General features: G+C 41.0%; 1 protein-coding gene across 1 annotated transcript in view; it reads right to left on the bottom strand.

The window, feature by feature from the left end:
- CDH23 (cadherin related 23) overlaps window positions 1-14,812 on the bottom strand; it is a 375,051-nt gene that overhangs the window by 324,314 nt on the left and 35,925 nt on the right. The window contains exon 3 of the mRNA XM_083364767.1: window positions 4,784-4,896. Coding sequence (XP_083220893.1) covers window positions 4,784-4,896 — 113 coding nt within the window. The remainder of the gene's footprint in view (window positions 1-4,783; window positions 4,897-14,812) is intronic.

Genomic DNA, 14,812 nt, shown 5'->3' on the forward strand with positions numbered 1-14,812 from the left:
CCTGGCCCCTCCAGTCATGTTCCTCATGAGGCTCAGCTGTGTGAGGAAGAGGTGTCGGACTCAGAGGAGTCACAGCTGAATCTGTTCAGAGACGCTAGAAGCAGAAGGCAATCCAGCAGAGCTGAGCAGAGAAAAACTATGAGGCAACTCAGTGAAAGGAGGAGAAGGCATTGAGAAGCCACGCCTTGGGACAGATAATAAAAGGGGAAGGTGTGGGCGGTGCTGGTTGCTGAAGGCAACCGTTCGGAGACATTCAAAGAGAATCCTGGTCTGTTCTTGCTAATCTGTTTGACTCTTGTCTGATATTTTGAATCATTTATTGACGAAAATATTCTGCTGCTTTTTTGTTTGAAAGACTTCCCCAGCCTCTTAATTTGTCAAAAGGAACAAGGGGTTGTCCCTGTCACACAAACAGGGCCGGTCGTAGGCTGGAACAGAACAGATGGGAGAAAACCAGCTTTCATATTTAGCAAACAGGGAGAGGGAGGGGTGGGAGGAATTTTCTTCCCTATTGAAACAAAGGCTTTGTTTGTCTCAGTCAGCTTTGTCTTTAACTGAAATGAAAAAGGAATTGTGGAAAGGAGCAAGGCCTAGCAATAATAGCATATTGACCATTTAGAATTCCACTGAACGAAACTTAAGATAGGGGTCAAATGGACTAATTGCATGCCAACTTCTCTCCATGACAAAGTGTTGCCTTAGTCAGCAGACAATGGGGGTGACCATTCCTTTTTTGGAAAATGCTACACCCTCCTAATCAATGAACTTTGTAGCAGATGCCCTCTCTCCCACCTCCATCCCTTCCGTCTCAGTAGAATTTATTTCACTAAATATGTTTCCAGCTTTATATTGATTTTAATTAAAGATCTGTGATGGAGGGAGGGAGGCTTGCAGAATTGAAAAAAGAGCTCTTTGGGTATTTGTTGGCTAAGCTGATTTGCTCCTCCTCTCTCTAAGTTGGCTCTTCTGAGGAGCATCAAATATTATTGGTGCCTCACAGATGACCAAAAAAAGAAATCTGAAGTTAATAACGACCATTTGGTTATCATGTACCAACTGGTGGGATACGGGACTGCAGAAATTCCATCACCATCGTCAAGCACTCCATCATTTTGGGAAATATAAGGATTGTTCTTGGTTTCTTTCCTATCTAACATCAGCAGATATGAAAAAGACCCCGGAAGAGGGGAAGAAAGATCTTACTCTTAGGAATGAGGACTGAAAAGTTATGCAACATTTTCTAATGGTTATTTTTCTTACAACTGATTTCTATTAATGATAGGTAATCCTCAACGTATGACCATAATTCAGCCCAAAATTTCTGTTGCCAAGTGAGACATTTGTTAAGCAAATTTTGCCTCATTTTATGACCTTTCTTGCCACAGTTGTTAAGTGAATCACTGCAGTTGTTAAATTAGTAACACAGTTGTTAATTGAATCTGGCTTCCCCACTGACTTTGCTTGTTAGAAGGCTGGAAAATGGAATCACATGAGCCCGGCAGGGACACTGTCATAAATATGAGTCAATTGTTAAGGGCCTGAATTTTTATCACAACCAGTGCTTTTTCTTGTCATAGAATTCACCAGAATGGAGTTCCAGCAGCATTTTTGACAGATTTTCCAAGTAACTTTTGAAATTGGATGTTTGGTACACATGGACTTGAATTGCCCTGTCGAGCGTAGCAGGTCAGTGGCAAAATCATTAAAATGGTGCATGCGGGCTGCTTGTGTGTCAAGTCCAATGCATGTGTTCTGTTCCAGCCTACTACCGGCCCTGCAGAAAAGGCAGGGACAACCCCTTTACAAAAGGCTGGAACTAAGCCTGCCAAATTTATTGACACAAAACAGAGCAAACTGAACAAAACACGAACCACGAAACAGGAGCTATTCAAACGGTTGCCTTCAGCAAACCAGCCCTCCCACACATTCCCCTTTTAAACAGTTCAAGGCGTGGCTTCTCTCTGCCTCCTTCCGAGGTGCCCCATTGCCTTCCTCTGTTTATTCCTGATTGACTGCCTCCTGCGTCGGGCGTCCTTGAACAGGGCCAGCTGTGGGTCATCTTCATCCACGCTTTCAGGCTCACACAGCTGGGTCTGTGTAGTAACCAGATGAGAGGGGCCTGGCTGAGAGCTCTGCGAAGCCTCAGAACTGTCCTCTGCAGGCTCTCCAAAACCCCCCTCCTCCTCCTCCTCTGAATCGTCCAACCCAACTGCCGACCCCACAGGCTGACCCTGAATGACAACAGCATGAGTACTTTATCCAGCTGCTCAGCTTCGGGCACTGCTCGGCTTGTGATTGGTCATGTGGTTGCGTGCTGAGTGCTTACTGCGGGCGACGACTGTTATGTTTCATTACACAACTGACATGTGTGAGTGTGTGTACAGTGATTGACTATATGCGAAAGGTAAATAAAAGATTAACAAGATGTGAGTTCCAGCACCTCTTTTTCCTACAAAAAAAGCACTGATCACGACTATAGGGATGGTACAGCGGTCATAAGTAGGAAAAACGTTCATAAGTCAGTTTTTCAGTGGCATTGTAACTTCAAACAGTCGCCAAAGGAACTGTTGTAAGTCAAGGACTACCTGTATTAATTTTCCTTAGAAGGACCAGTGCATCCTTTGTTACCCCTGTACTGCTTGTTCTTTTTGTATCACTATCATCCAACTAGACAGCATATCTATTAATTTGCTGAGTTTGTGAGTGGTGGTCAAAACCCAAGCAAGTATTTCTAGGAAACGTTCAATATTGGTAAAATATATCTCATGATGGGAGTTTTGAAAGAATGTTAATATCCCATCGTGGGATAGATTCTGATATACACAAATCCATTTAGAATGGGTGAAGACTGTTGTGTCAGTAACCAGACTGGCCTGTGAAGCCTGCAGATAATGAAAACTGGGTTAATCACAAAGTACAGGTAGCCCTCAACTTATAAACATTGGTTTAATGATCACTGAAAAAAATGATTTATGACCGGTCCTCTCACTTAAGATCATCATAGCATCCCCAGGGTCATGTGATTAAAATTTGGGTGCTTGCCAACCGGCATGTATTTGCAACCTTCTGGAATCAAGTGATTTGCAACCTTCAGCTTCCAACAAGCAAAGTCAATGGGGAAAATTAGATTCACTTAATGACCATGTGATTCACTTAACAACCGCAATGATTTGCTTAACAGCTACAGCATAAAAGGCTGCAAAATTGGGCACAACTCACTTAATCGCCATCTTGCTTAGCAACAGAAATTCTGGTTCCAAGTTCTGTGATCATAAATCAAGACCACCCTGTAACTGATAACTGGAAATGCCCATCTGTAGCTCAGACTCTTAACAGCTGGACATCAGACAAGAAAGCCCTTTAATTGTAGTGGACACATATGATTATAAAACTGTAATTTACTGTAATTTGTGTACAAAACATGTCAAAAAAAATTAGAAAGGCAGAAGTGGTTTAGCCAAATATGTGAAAAGAATAAAGCATCAATAAAAAGTACACAACAAACTTGTTTTCTGAAATTCAAACCAATATTTGTGCATGTTACAATGTATCTTTTCCAGGAGACTACTCATGAACTGGTCTTTTTTTAGCCATGAGTGCCCAATATCTTTTGTTTATGCTCTTGATAGCCAAGATTTTATTTCTACATTTCAGGTGTACAGGTGGAAAATATTACCAATTCTCCAGCTTTCACATCTAAGCCACATTTCAAAATCCAATTTTCCAAAACGTCTGCCATTTTCATTTCATGTGATATTCCTCTTTAGCTTTTTTTCCTTAAATTTTAATAATTCCATGGGGATTAGATGTTTATTTTTATTGTTCTCCTGCCTTTATTGCTTTTCATAAATATTTCAAGGTGGCAGACATACCTAATATTCCTCCTCCTATTTTTCCCACAACAGCCCTGGGCTGGAGTGGGAGAGAAAATGACTGGGCCAAAGTCACCCATCTGATTTGCAGGCCTAAGGCAGGACTGGAACTCGCAGTCTCCTGGTTTTTAGCCAGACGTCTTAACTCTCATGTTCTTATCTTATTAATAATACAATTTCCTTTGAGTTGAGATTGTCTGCTTGTGATGTCATAGACATGGCCATATAATTTCCTTGGTAAAAATACTGAAGAGATTTTGTTAATACCTCTCAGTCTGGCCTACAATCCTGAAATGTTCTAGTAAGTTCCCTGTCAATGCTGTCACGATGGATGTCCACGCTCTGACAACGGAGACTCAGCAGCCATTTTACTTTTGCTTTTAACCTGTTTTTTCACTTCTTTTAGAGTTCAGATGTAGAAGGGAGGGATGGGGCAAAGGGTTTAGCTAGCCATAACAATATAGAAGTGTCAGAACTCAAGGACGTGCTCTGATAAGGTTTTGGTGGGCTTAAGGGCCGGAGAGAAAAGCCCACGTTTTGTGTTAATTGGTGAATGTAATTTATGACAGCCTTTGTGGGGAGGGAATTGCAATTTGTTACTTTGTATCTGGGAGGAGGGAAATCTCATTCTTGGGTTCAACTATGTAAGTGCCGATACTTTGTTTCCTAATAAAATCTTCTTTAAGGAAGAATTCCTTGCCTTGAAGTTCTTTTAACTGGTTTCATCTATCGGAACCATGACATTCCCATTTAAATACTAAAGGCCATTGTTGAGATTAGCACCTTGGTGAAATGCTATCACATAATTGGTCAGGCATATCACTAACTATTCCACAATCAATTTTTGAAAGTCTACGTTCTTCTCTTCTCTCTGAGGTGTTCTGAGCCAGTGGCCCAGGTTTTTCTCTTACCTTCACTGTAAGGATAAATCCAGCACTGTAAAAAGGGTTTTCTCGGTCCAGTGGCCCATTCAGAGTTAAAGCACCACTGATGTAGTCCAGTGCAAAGATACTGTTGGTGTTGCCTGACAATAAAATAAATAGGATAAGCACAAATAAACTCCTGTGAAAAACATAAAAACCTCAAGAATTAATACAGAAGTTTAGAGACAGATATTCAGAGAAAGCTGTTTTAATGCCCATAAACAGCATGTAAACTGCAAAGAGAAGCTTGAGAAGTAAAAAGGATGTGTCATCTGGAACCCCAAGCCAGCAGCACATTATGATGTGAATTAAAAGCACTGCATTAAAAAAATATATATATCTAAACTCTATTTCCCATTGCCTCAGTCTAACAAGATATAGGAGTGAGAACTGAGTAACTTGTGATAATATCATAAAAACGTCAGGCAATATTGAAAGTTTCAAACTGCTCCTTTTAAAATGGAAATTTATTCATAGTTTTTTGTGTGTACACAATAATTCTGTTATACTTAGACATAGGTCTGCACTTAGCCTTATAGCTAAAACAGGACAAGATGAGGTAGAACAAGAGTGCTTTCTTTAAAGCAGGAGTGTCCAATGTGGATGTCCACAAGCCCTAAAGTTGCCAATGTTGGGCATCCCGGATTTACAGCATTATGGACCCTCTAGAGGAGATTGGAATGATTTGTAGAACATAGATAGGAAATGAGATGTTTCCTCCCCCTCCCATAATGCACAGCATTAACTCCCACGCGGCACGAAACTCATTAAATCTGTATCCATAACTATGAGAATTTGGCTTGAACGCACCCGACTGGGAAGAAAAAGGTGAAAGGAAATAGCAGTTTTCCTTCTGGGATATTTTGCTTCTGTAATACAAACTTAGCGTTGTTTAATAAAACCATAACCCTAGCTAGCTCAGTTTTCCAAATTGCACATTCCTATTACAGGAGGTCTTGAAAGTGGTGCTGTGTGGACCAGACAGTGAGCCACTCTTGATTGCCTACCAATAGTGAAAGAAAAAATAATAATGTTCAGGAAATATGGAAAGAGATATCTGGAAAATATAAAGGGACACATGAATGACACGTGTGTTATTGGCTTGTATCCGAATCTTGTCCAATCGTTTCATTTTCCTAGAATCATCACTGGGAAGAAATAGATAGATTTGATCTGAGAGTTTTCAACTATTTGAACTCATCTTTACTTTTTAATTTTATTTTTATTATTTTATTTTATTTTAATCTTCCTATTTCTTAACCAAGAGAGGAGATGGGATGAGCATGCCACCCCTCTTTATTCTTCTACTTTAAAGCACACATTTGTGTAGTTACATACTTTGTTTGCTTTGGTGATCAGTGCCTCCCTACCCTTCTTTACCTCTCTTTCATTTGTTTTATTATTACTTTTATTGTTACCTTTCTATCAATTTCTTGACCCACTAAAAAGTCCCAGCTTGTGCAGTAGCTGACTGTGCAGTTCTACAAAACAGTGTGATAGCTTTCGATTGGCTTGTCTGCTCTAGTGATCTAATAGTAATTACATTCATTTTATATATGAAGGGTGTGTATATGTGTGTGTGTTTGTGTATACACATACACACAGATACACACACACACACACATATATACATAGGTAAAGGTAAAGTTTCCCCCACACATGCGTGCTAGTCGTTTCCAACTCTATGGGCCGGTGCTCATCTCCATTTCAAAGCCGAAGAGCCAGCGCTTGTCCGAGGACGTCTCCGTGGTCACATGGCCGGCATGACTAGACGCCAAAGGCGCACGGAACGCTGTTACCTTCCCACCGTAGTGGTCCCTATTTTTCTACTTGCATTTTTACGTGCTTTCGAACTGCTAGGTTGGCAGAAGCTGGGACGAGTAACAGGCGCTCACTCTGTTACACGGCACTCGGGATTCGACCCGCCAAACTGCTGACCTTCTGATCGACAAGCTCAGCGTCCTAACCCACTGAGCCACCACGTTCCACATATATACATACAAACACACACACACACACACACACACACACACACACAGGGACAAATAGCAAGCCCCAAATCTACTTGACATCTCTTGGATCTACAGCTGAAAAGCCACAGGCAATATGTAACATGTGACAGATGAAAGAATCACCAATATGCCTTCTGCAGCATCCACTATAATCATCTCCAAATGATCACAAGCTGATAAGCTTGCCATTATCTTTCTAGATGAAGAAGGTAGAAAGTATCAGTGTCTGTTTAGGGGTTCCTTCATCAAAACTGCTGCTTCCCACATATTGTTGCTGCTGTCAATATATATTTCAGAGAATACACAAGGGAGTGGCACGTTATAAGATGCATGAGCACTTCTAATTTTTAAGAATCAGGAGCATCAGAAAAGAAAATACTTAGACCATGGATGCCCTACCTAGAACTTATGTTTTCCCCAATACATATTTAAGTGATACAGCATGAAGGGAGCAAGGGAAAAGCTCTCATCGTGAAAGTTGACTAAAGCCAATCTCATTTTATATGGCGACACTGGATTTAATTTGGATGTTCTGGTAGAGTTTCTACTATTTATAATTTGTGTTTTAAAATCACAGTTTTGAATTAAACTGTGACTTAAAACAGATACATTCTCTACCTACGACTGAACAGTGTCTGATCAAGTCAGTGTATTTAAGTATGGACTTGTTGAACTCAAAGGACATAAGTTTAGTATAATTATGTGGACATGTGGGAGAGGATGGAAAAGGAGGAAGTGGACACAGGCATAAATAATCAATAGAAAAGAGGCAAGTCATGATCAGGAGCTCAGCTGTGGAACAAAAACATCAACACATTCAAAGAGATTCTGCCTTAATTAATTCACTATAAATGAAGGCTAGAAAATTCTTGTTACAAAGATTCTGTATTTATGCCATACTAGTAATATATCTTACTGAAATCAACATAGTTCTTGTTTTTTTAATAATCTTGTCCAGCTGCATGAAACAAGACAGTATAAGTAGAAAAATTAAATATCAGATTATATCCTCAATAAACTTACTAAAATTCTTCATCTACTTCTATTTGAATTTCCTGTATCTCTACTGCCTGAGTTCTACTGTGTTTTGAACTTCAAATTTATGCTTAGCTCTTTCTATGTCTGTTAATATCAGCATTAAGCCAGGCAATACTCTTCTGTGTCCTCTGATTCTGTCAGGTGCAAAAAGCCAAGAATAACACAATGAATTGCTCAGAGTAGTTTCTTTATTGCTGTTCACCCCTAGACAAGAATCTTGCTAGACTAAAGCACATATTGCATAACTAAGAGATAAATCCTGTGACATTTTAGGGAGGATCCCTTCTGGGTATCTTTCTACATACCAAGAACCCAATGGTGATTCATCTCTTACTCCTTGGGAAAGTGCCCCCCCCCTGAATTCAGCATCAGACTTCACCAGAAATTTACTCTATATAAGAATTGGCAGCCATTTTTGTCCAAGTGCTCCTGTTTCTCAGTGTTAAGAATTATGCATAATGAACTAATTTTTGAGGTTGCACGAAATCTCCCTAAAGTAAAATAAATTATTTTCCAGGTTAAAATTTAGTAGTAGATGCTAATGTATCTGAAATATGGTGCACATGATGGTGTGTGTGTGTTTGTACTTTAACAGCATCAACGCACCAAATACCTTCACTGCTTTTCTGGTGGGGTTAAAACATTGACTCAATATTATCCCTGCCTCTCATCCTACCTACATTACTGGCAACTTGCATACAATTGTGAAAAATGAGGGCGTCTCTGCCTTTTCCCAAGGTCACAGCACTTGTAAGCATCTCTGCCAGAAGTACAGCTTCTGTGCCACAAAGACAAATACTTTTCTGGAAGTGTAGTAGCACTTGTTAGCATCTCTGCCAGAAGTACAGCTTCTGTGCCACAAAGACAAATACTTTTCTGGAAGTGTAGTGTGCGGGGGGGGGGGGGGGGAGACTGAGAAAAATTCATGATGGTCAGCTAAGACCTAGCAATGGGAGGAAAGCTGTTGTTTAGAGAAGAGATCACAGGAGAAGAGGAACAGCTGTCAAGCAATCGCTTGTTGGAAACTGTTGTAAAGAAAACAGAAAAAGATGAAGACCTGAATTACCTAACCCCACAGCAAGCACGTATCTCATGGTTTAGAAGACTTCAGAGAAGGAGGAGAACAAAGTGGTGGGCTGTGGAAGAAAGAGTGCCCTGTTTGTGTTAAGTATCAGGTGTGGGGAAGCTATAAGCAGAAAGACTTTCTTAAGTATCAAGGGAAAATGTCAAGGTTCAACTTGAACTCTACCTGAAAGGAATTAGTAGAAAGAAACAAACACTTGGAAGCAGATATCCTTGTCTTTAGCATATATGTGAACATCTGTATGTACTTTTGGTAGTAAAATCTAGTTTCTGAGAAGTTGCCATTATTTTCCCTCGACCCCAACTTTCCCCAAATATCAGCGCACGTTAATGTCTGCCTCAGTAACCACTATCTTAAATACTAAGAATTTGTCTACATAAATATGTCTTTACATACAGCAGGGCCAAAAAGAAAAAAGGAAAAACATAAGCAAAAAAGTTAGGAAAAAATGGGAGTTACTCTGTCTTTCCTCCTCCTCCTCCTCCTCCTCCTCCTCCTCCTCCTCCTCCTCCTCCTCCTCCTCCTCCTCCTCCTCCTCTTCTTCTTCTTCTTCTTCTTCTTCTTCTTCTTCTTCTTCTTCTTCTTCTTCTTCTTCTTCTTCTTCTTCTTCTTCTTCTTCTTCTTCTTCTCCTTCTCCTTCTCCTTCTTCTTCTTCCTTGAAAGAAGTCCTAAAGATTAGAAGTGAGCAGCTAGGAAATGCCTTCAGTATTCTCACCAAAACACTGTTGTTTTCCAGGATGAATGGAAGCTGAGGGTCAGTGTCAGTTCTGGGGATTCCATTGCGACATTCAAGGTCACAGCAGTATCAGACTGCCCATATTTTGCAGATATCTCAATAGTCCTCTTCTTCTAAATGAAGGGACATTTGCTGTCAAGACATCCACTGCCTGGGACTCGCTAAACATCGAGTGAATGACTTTCATGGGATGTGAAAGGAGAACTAAACCTATACTATATGAAGTAGATAAGTTATTAATCAAAATATGCTCTGTCAGGCTTCCTCTGGCTGAAATAGATGCTGTTGGATGTGGTTCACAGAATCGGCAACAGACACAGTCATCATTACGTATATAGTCTATCAGCAATTTTGACTACCTGACTGAATTTCACCTTGAATTCTGCCACACACACCACACAGACAGGTGTTCAGGATCGCTCCCCTATAACTTCTTCCTTCCGCCTTTTATGCACTGAATACCACCAAACCTGTGAAGCTTTGGGAGGCCCGCTGGTGATGTCACCCACCAATATCGGATCCAAAGCAAAAAAGCGTGGTCAAAGAAAGCAGCGGAGAAGCCCTTATGCCCAAAACGGACAGTAATCACAGCAATTTTTAACACGAGGCAGCCAAAAAACCTCACTTCAGTATGATAACAAAGCCAGGTATAAGATTTTAAATATGGCACACACAGAATGGATTACAAGCAGTGAAGGGAGTTGCCGTATTCTCAGTCTTAACAAAGAGAGTGTCCGAAATTGCTAAACATGCAGCATTTCTTCTATAAACTGACAGGACCAGTGTTACTCCAGAGTGACTCTGCATAATTTCAGGCACTTGGGCAAAGAAAATGATTTTCTTCAATGACTTTCAAGTTAGAAAAGAACTAAGGAAGCTCACAAATCCACAAGTGTGCAACTAAGAACACGAAAGAAACATCAATGACACAAGGGAGCTTTATGCAGCATGGGTGGCAGGGGCAGTATTGAGCAGTAACAACAAAGTTCATTCAGGTCAACAGGAAGTATTATTCCCCAATCGGCTCTGGCATAACAGGGCATTTACTTATGATATGGAGTCAATCAGAACAGAGCTGGAAGGGACCTTGGGGGTCTTCTAGTCCAACCCCCTGCTGAAGCAGGAGACTCTATACCAGGGGTAGGCAACCTTGGCTCTTTTATGACTCGTGGACTTCAACTGCCAGAATTCCTGAGCCAGCTTGGCTGGCTCAGGAATTCTGGGAGTTGAAGTCTACGAGTCATAAAAGAGCCAAGGTTGCCTATCCCTGCTCTATACCATTTCAGATAAGTGACTGTCCAGCCTCTTCTTTAAAAACCCCAGTGATGAATGAAGCACCCACAACTTCTGATGGCAAGCTGTCCCATTGGTTGATTATCTTCACTGTTAAGAAGTTTCTCCTTAATTCTAGGTTGCTTCTCTCCTTGATTAGTTTCCATCCATTGTTCCTTGTCCTGCCTGCAGATGCTTTGCTAAGTTGACCCCCTTCTCTTTGCGGCAACTTCTCAAATACTGGAAGGGATGTTTGTCCAGGAGCAGTGCTTCATACTTTTGTTTTTGTTTTAACGGTGGGTTAAGTATCTATGTGAATAGTGAGCAGGAAGCAAATATACATTTCACAAAGAGAGGATTTGCTCTCTATTTCTACATATTTACTACTTTACTGCTGCTTGCAGGATGAAACTTTGCAGACATCACCTACTAAACCAAGCTAATAAAACTGCTGGTTTTTTTCCCCTGTAAAGGTTGGATTGTTCTACTTGCATTAATGAATCACATTACTTATACTTCCTCCTATTTACTGAAGTCACCTGGAGGTAAACTGCTTGAAAACTGCACCTGGACATCAGGGGACTCCAGGAGAGTGTAAGTTCCACTTCCAGCTTAGGCAGAAAAGCTGGCCAGATGACCTTGGGCCAATCACACACTCTCAGCCCAATCCAACTCAAGAGTAGTTTTTGTGGGGAAAGTAGGAGGAGAAAGGAGTATTAGGTATGCTCACTACCTTGAGTTACTTTTAAAGTAATAAAGGCGGGATAAAAAAAACCCTCTAAAAATTAAATAAACTAAAATAATTTTAAAACATTGCAACTGATACGAAGGGTCACTGAAGTCTGAATGACCCATATGAACAAGTGCATTTTCTGTCACAAAGACATTTACTGGATTCAATCCATTTATTTTATTTATTTTTATTTTAATTCCATTTATATCCCGCCCTTCTCCGAAGACTCAGGGCGGCTTACAAGCTTACCATTAGCTACTCCTGCACACAAAAATATACCAACATCTCCAAACCTCCACCTCTGACATTCACAATTTACTCACTGGTGCACCTGGTGCTTTTACACACATACATCTTGATCAGAAGTGGCTAAGCTACCCAGAATGAGGAATGATATATCTTCTGAATTCGTATTCCTGATTTCTCACTCCAAAGCAAGCCAGGAATTCTAGAACATGGTTAAATTGTAACTTGTAATTTTGGCTAATATGACTTCATAGTAATTTTTTTTTTGGCTAATATGGCCTCATGGTAAATTTTCATCTTTTGGCCAGTTTGTCAGAAATAAAAAAGGGCTGAATATTCTAGTGAAGGAGCAGCCCCTAAATTGTAAATCAGTGGATCAACTCATAGTTCAAGAAAGTTAACCTACAATTCTACCTTAAAACGAGAATTCTGCCAAAATGGTTTGTTTGTGCTTATTTTTATCATAAGACATCATAGTACCTGTAAAACATCCTAGCTGGTCATTTTGTGATTATGGCAAGTAAACATGGGTACCAGTAAAGTGTAGAAACTTAGGTGGCATTTTTTCAATAAATAGTTATTTGTGGATTGCTTCAATGATGCCTACTTTATCAATGGACTGTGCAACCTGTTCTGATTCCCTTTAAGCTCACATCTAGTTGTGAAAGGTTATGAGACGCCTAAATCTTGAGAACTCTGCTCCTTGCAGTGTTGTCTAAATGGCTTCCACAACACAATAACTAACTCACAACAGATGGAGGAGGAAGAGAGGAACTTCCAATAAACTCTGTTTCTCCCCAAATACCACAGTAAAATCTGGATCATTGAACATCTATGAAGATTCTCTGTTGTGATTCAGGGTCAGCCTGTGGGTTCGGCAGTTGGGTCGGACAACTCAGAGGAGGAGGGGGGTGTTGAAGACCTTGCTGAGGGGGTTGAAGATCTTGCTGATGAGAGCCCTCAGCCAGGCCCCTCCCACTTGGTCACCACGGAGACCCAGCTGTGTGAGCCTGACAGTGTGGATGAAGATGACCCACAGCTGGCCCTGTTCAAGGACGCCCGACGCAGGAGGCAGTCAATTAGGAGTAAACAGAGGAAGGCAATGGGGCTTCTCGGAAGGAGGCAGAGAGAAGCCACGCCCTGAACTCTATATAAGGGGAATGTCTGGGAGGGCTGGTTTGCTGAAGGCAACCGCTCGGATGGTTCATGTTTCTTTAAGCTTCATGTTTCTTGGTTCGTGTCTTGTTTGTTTTTGTTGCAATAAATTTGGCAGGCGTAATTCCAGCCTCTTGCCGTTTGTGGAAGGGTTGTCCCTGCCTTTTCTGCAGGGCCGGTAGCAGGCTGGTACAGAACATTTTCAGTCATCCAGGTCATAGTTGTCCCAAAGATGCTTTTTCATGAGGCAACTGGACTTTCTTGTTTTCCTTTGAAGACGTTTCACTTCTCATCCAAGAAGCTTCTTCAGCTCTCATTGGATTGTGTGGAATGGAAGGATTTATACTCCTTGCAGACAGCTGGTCATTTGGATTCTTTTTAGGGACTCACTGGGGCCTGTTGGACTTTATCTGTGTCATCAGTGTCACCTGAGAAGTGCAAAAGTGTGTGGAGCCTTCTTGGAATGGTTGAAAGGACTGTGTTGAGAGACTGGAGATAGATCATGCTGTATCCCTCCCTCTCTGTTGAGAGGGGGCTGTTCAGTTTTGACATAGATGGCTTCTTTGACCCTTCTTTCAAGCCAGGGTCCTCTCTGTCCAAAATGTGGACTTGGCTGTCTTTGAAAGAGTCAGTCAGGATTCAGCAGTCCATCTGCATTTAAAAGAAAAAGGTCACTCTTTTGAAAACAGCAAAGTCCACATGGACCAGTCCCCGCAGTTTTCTTGGAAAGATTTTCAGAATTGGTTTGCCATTGCAAACCTTCTTTCAGAGGTCGAGTGGGAATGGCTGGCAGAAGGCCACCCAGATGGTTTCATGCCCAAGGCAGGACTAGAACTCATGGTCACCAGTTTCTAGTTTGCTGCCCTAACCATTACGCCAAACTACCTATCAACCATTAGACCATATTTTTCCTTCTAGGGCTTTGCTATCCTATTAACTGTTTTTGTAGATCAAAATTGAGTATCTTATATGAAGAAATCATTCATGTGAATGATTTTTATATTTTTCTTCTTTGTCCAAGAACATGCTGCTGTGGCAAATAATCTCAGAATCATTCATAAAGTTTGTCCTAACTAATGCATTGTATAAAGACCATTGAACCAGAAAAGCGATCACGCTATTGTATCAACTAGCAATAACCAATTATTTCAAGGCTGAGCACTCAGTGGATAATAACCAGCTGGAGTTCAGTCAACACAGCAGTGTCTGCAGGAGAGGTCACACAGATCAATCTGATGATGTGTGCCATCATCATGCTACAAGCCATGCCTCTTTTGAATATATGTGGTGATATCACATGCATGTTCTAAAGAGGTGTAACTTGTAGTATGATAACATTACACCCCTTCCATCATTTTAAATAAAGGAGCCAGAGCCAAAAGGGGGCATAATGCAGGAACATTATTCTGCTATTCAATGAATGGGGGGGGAGAGAAAAGGAGGAGAGGGAAGGAGGAAAGAAGAACGGAGGGAGGAGAGAAGGAAGGAAAGAAGAAAGAATGAGAAGGGAGGAAGGCCTACGTGCCCCTCCAGACTTTATAATCAATTTTTGTTCTTTCAATGTCTCTTTAAAAAATTAGAGAGATTTCATTTGAAATCCAGCTTTCTGTGTCTTATGCTTGCTATCAAGACTCTGCAAACGTTAGTAAAGACATTCCAGGCCATTTCTTTCTTTTTCTGCCTCTCTTCCCCAGGATCTCACCATGCTCTGTCTCTCAACAAGTGTGAAATTTGTCAGTCA

Source organism: Vipera ursinii, assembly GCF_947247035.1.
Source record: "Vipera ursinii genome assembly, chromosome: 5".
Lineage (NCBI taxonomy): Eukaryota > Metazoa > Chordata > Lepidosauria > Squamata > Viperidae > Vipera > Vipera ursinii.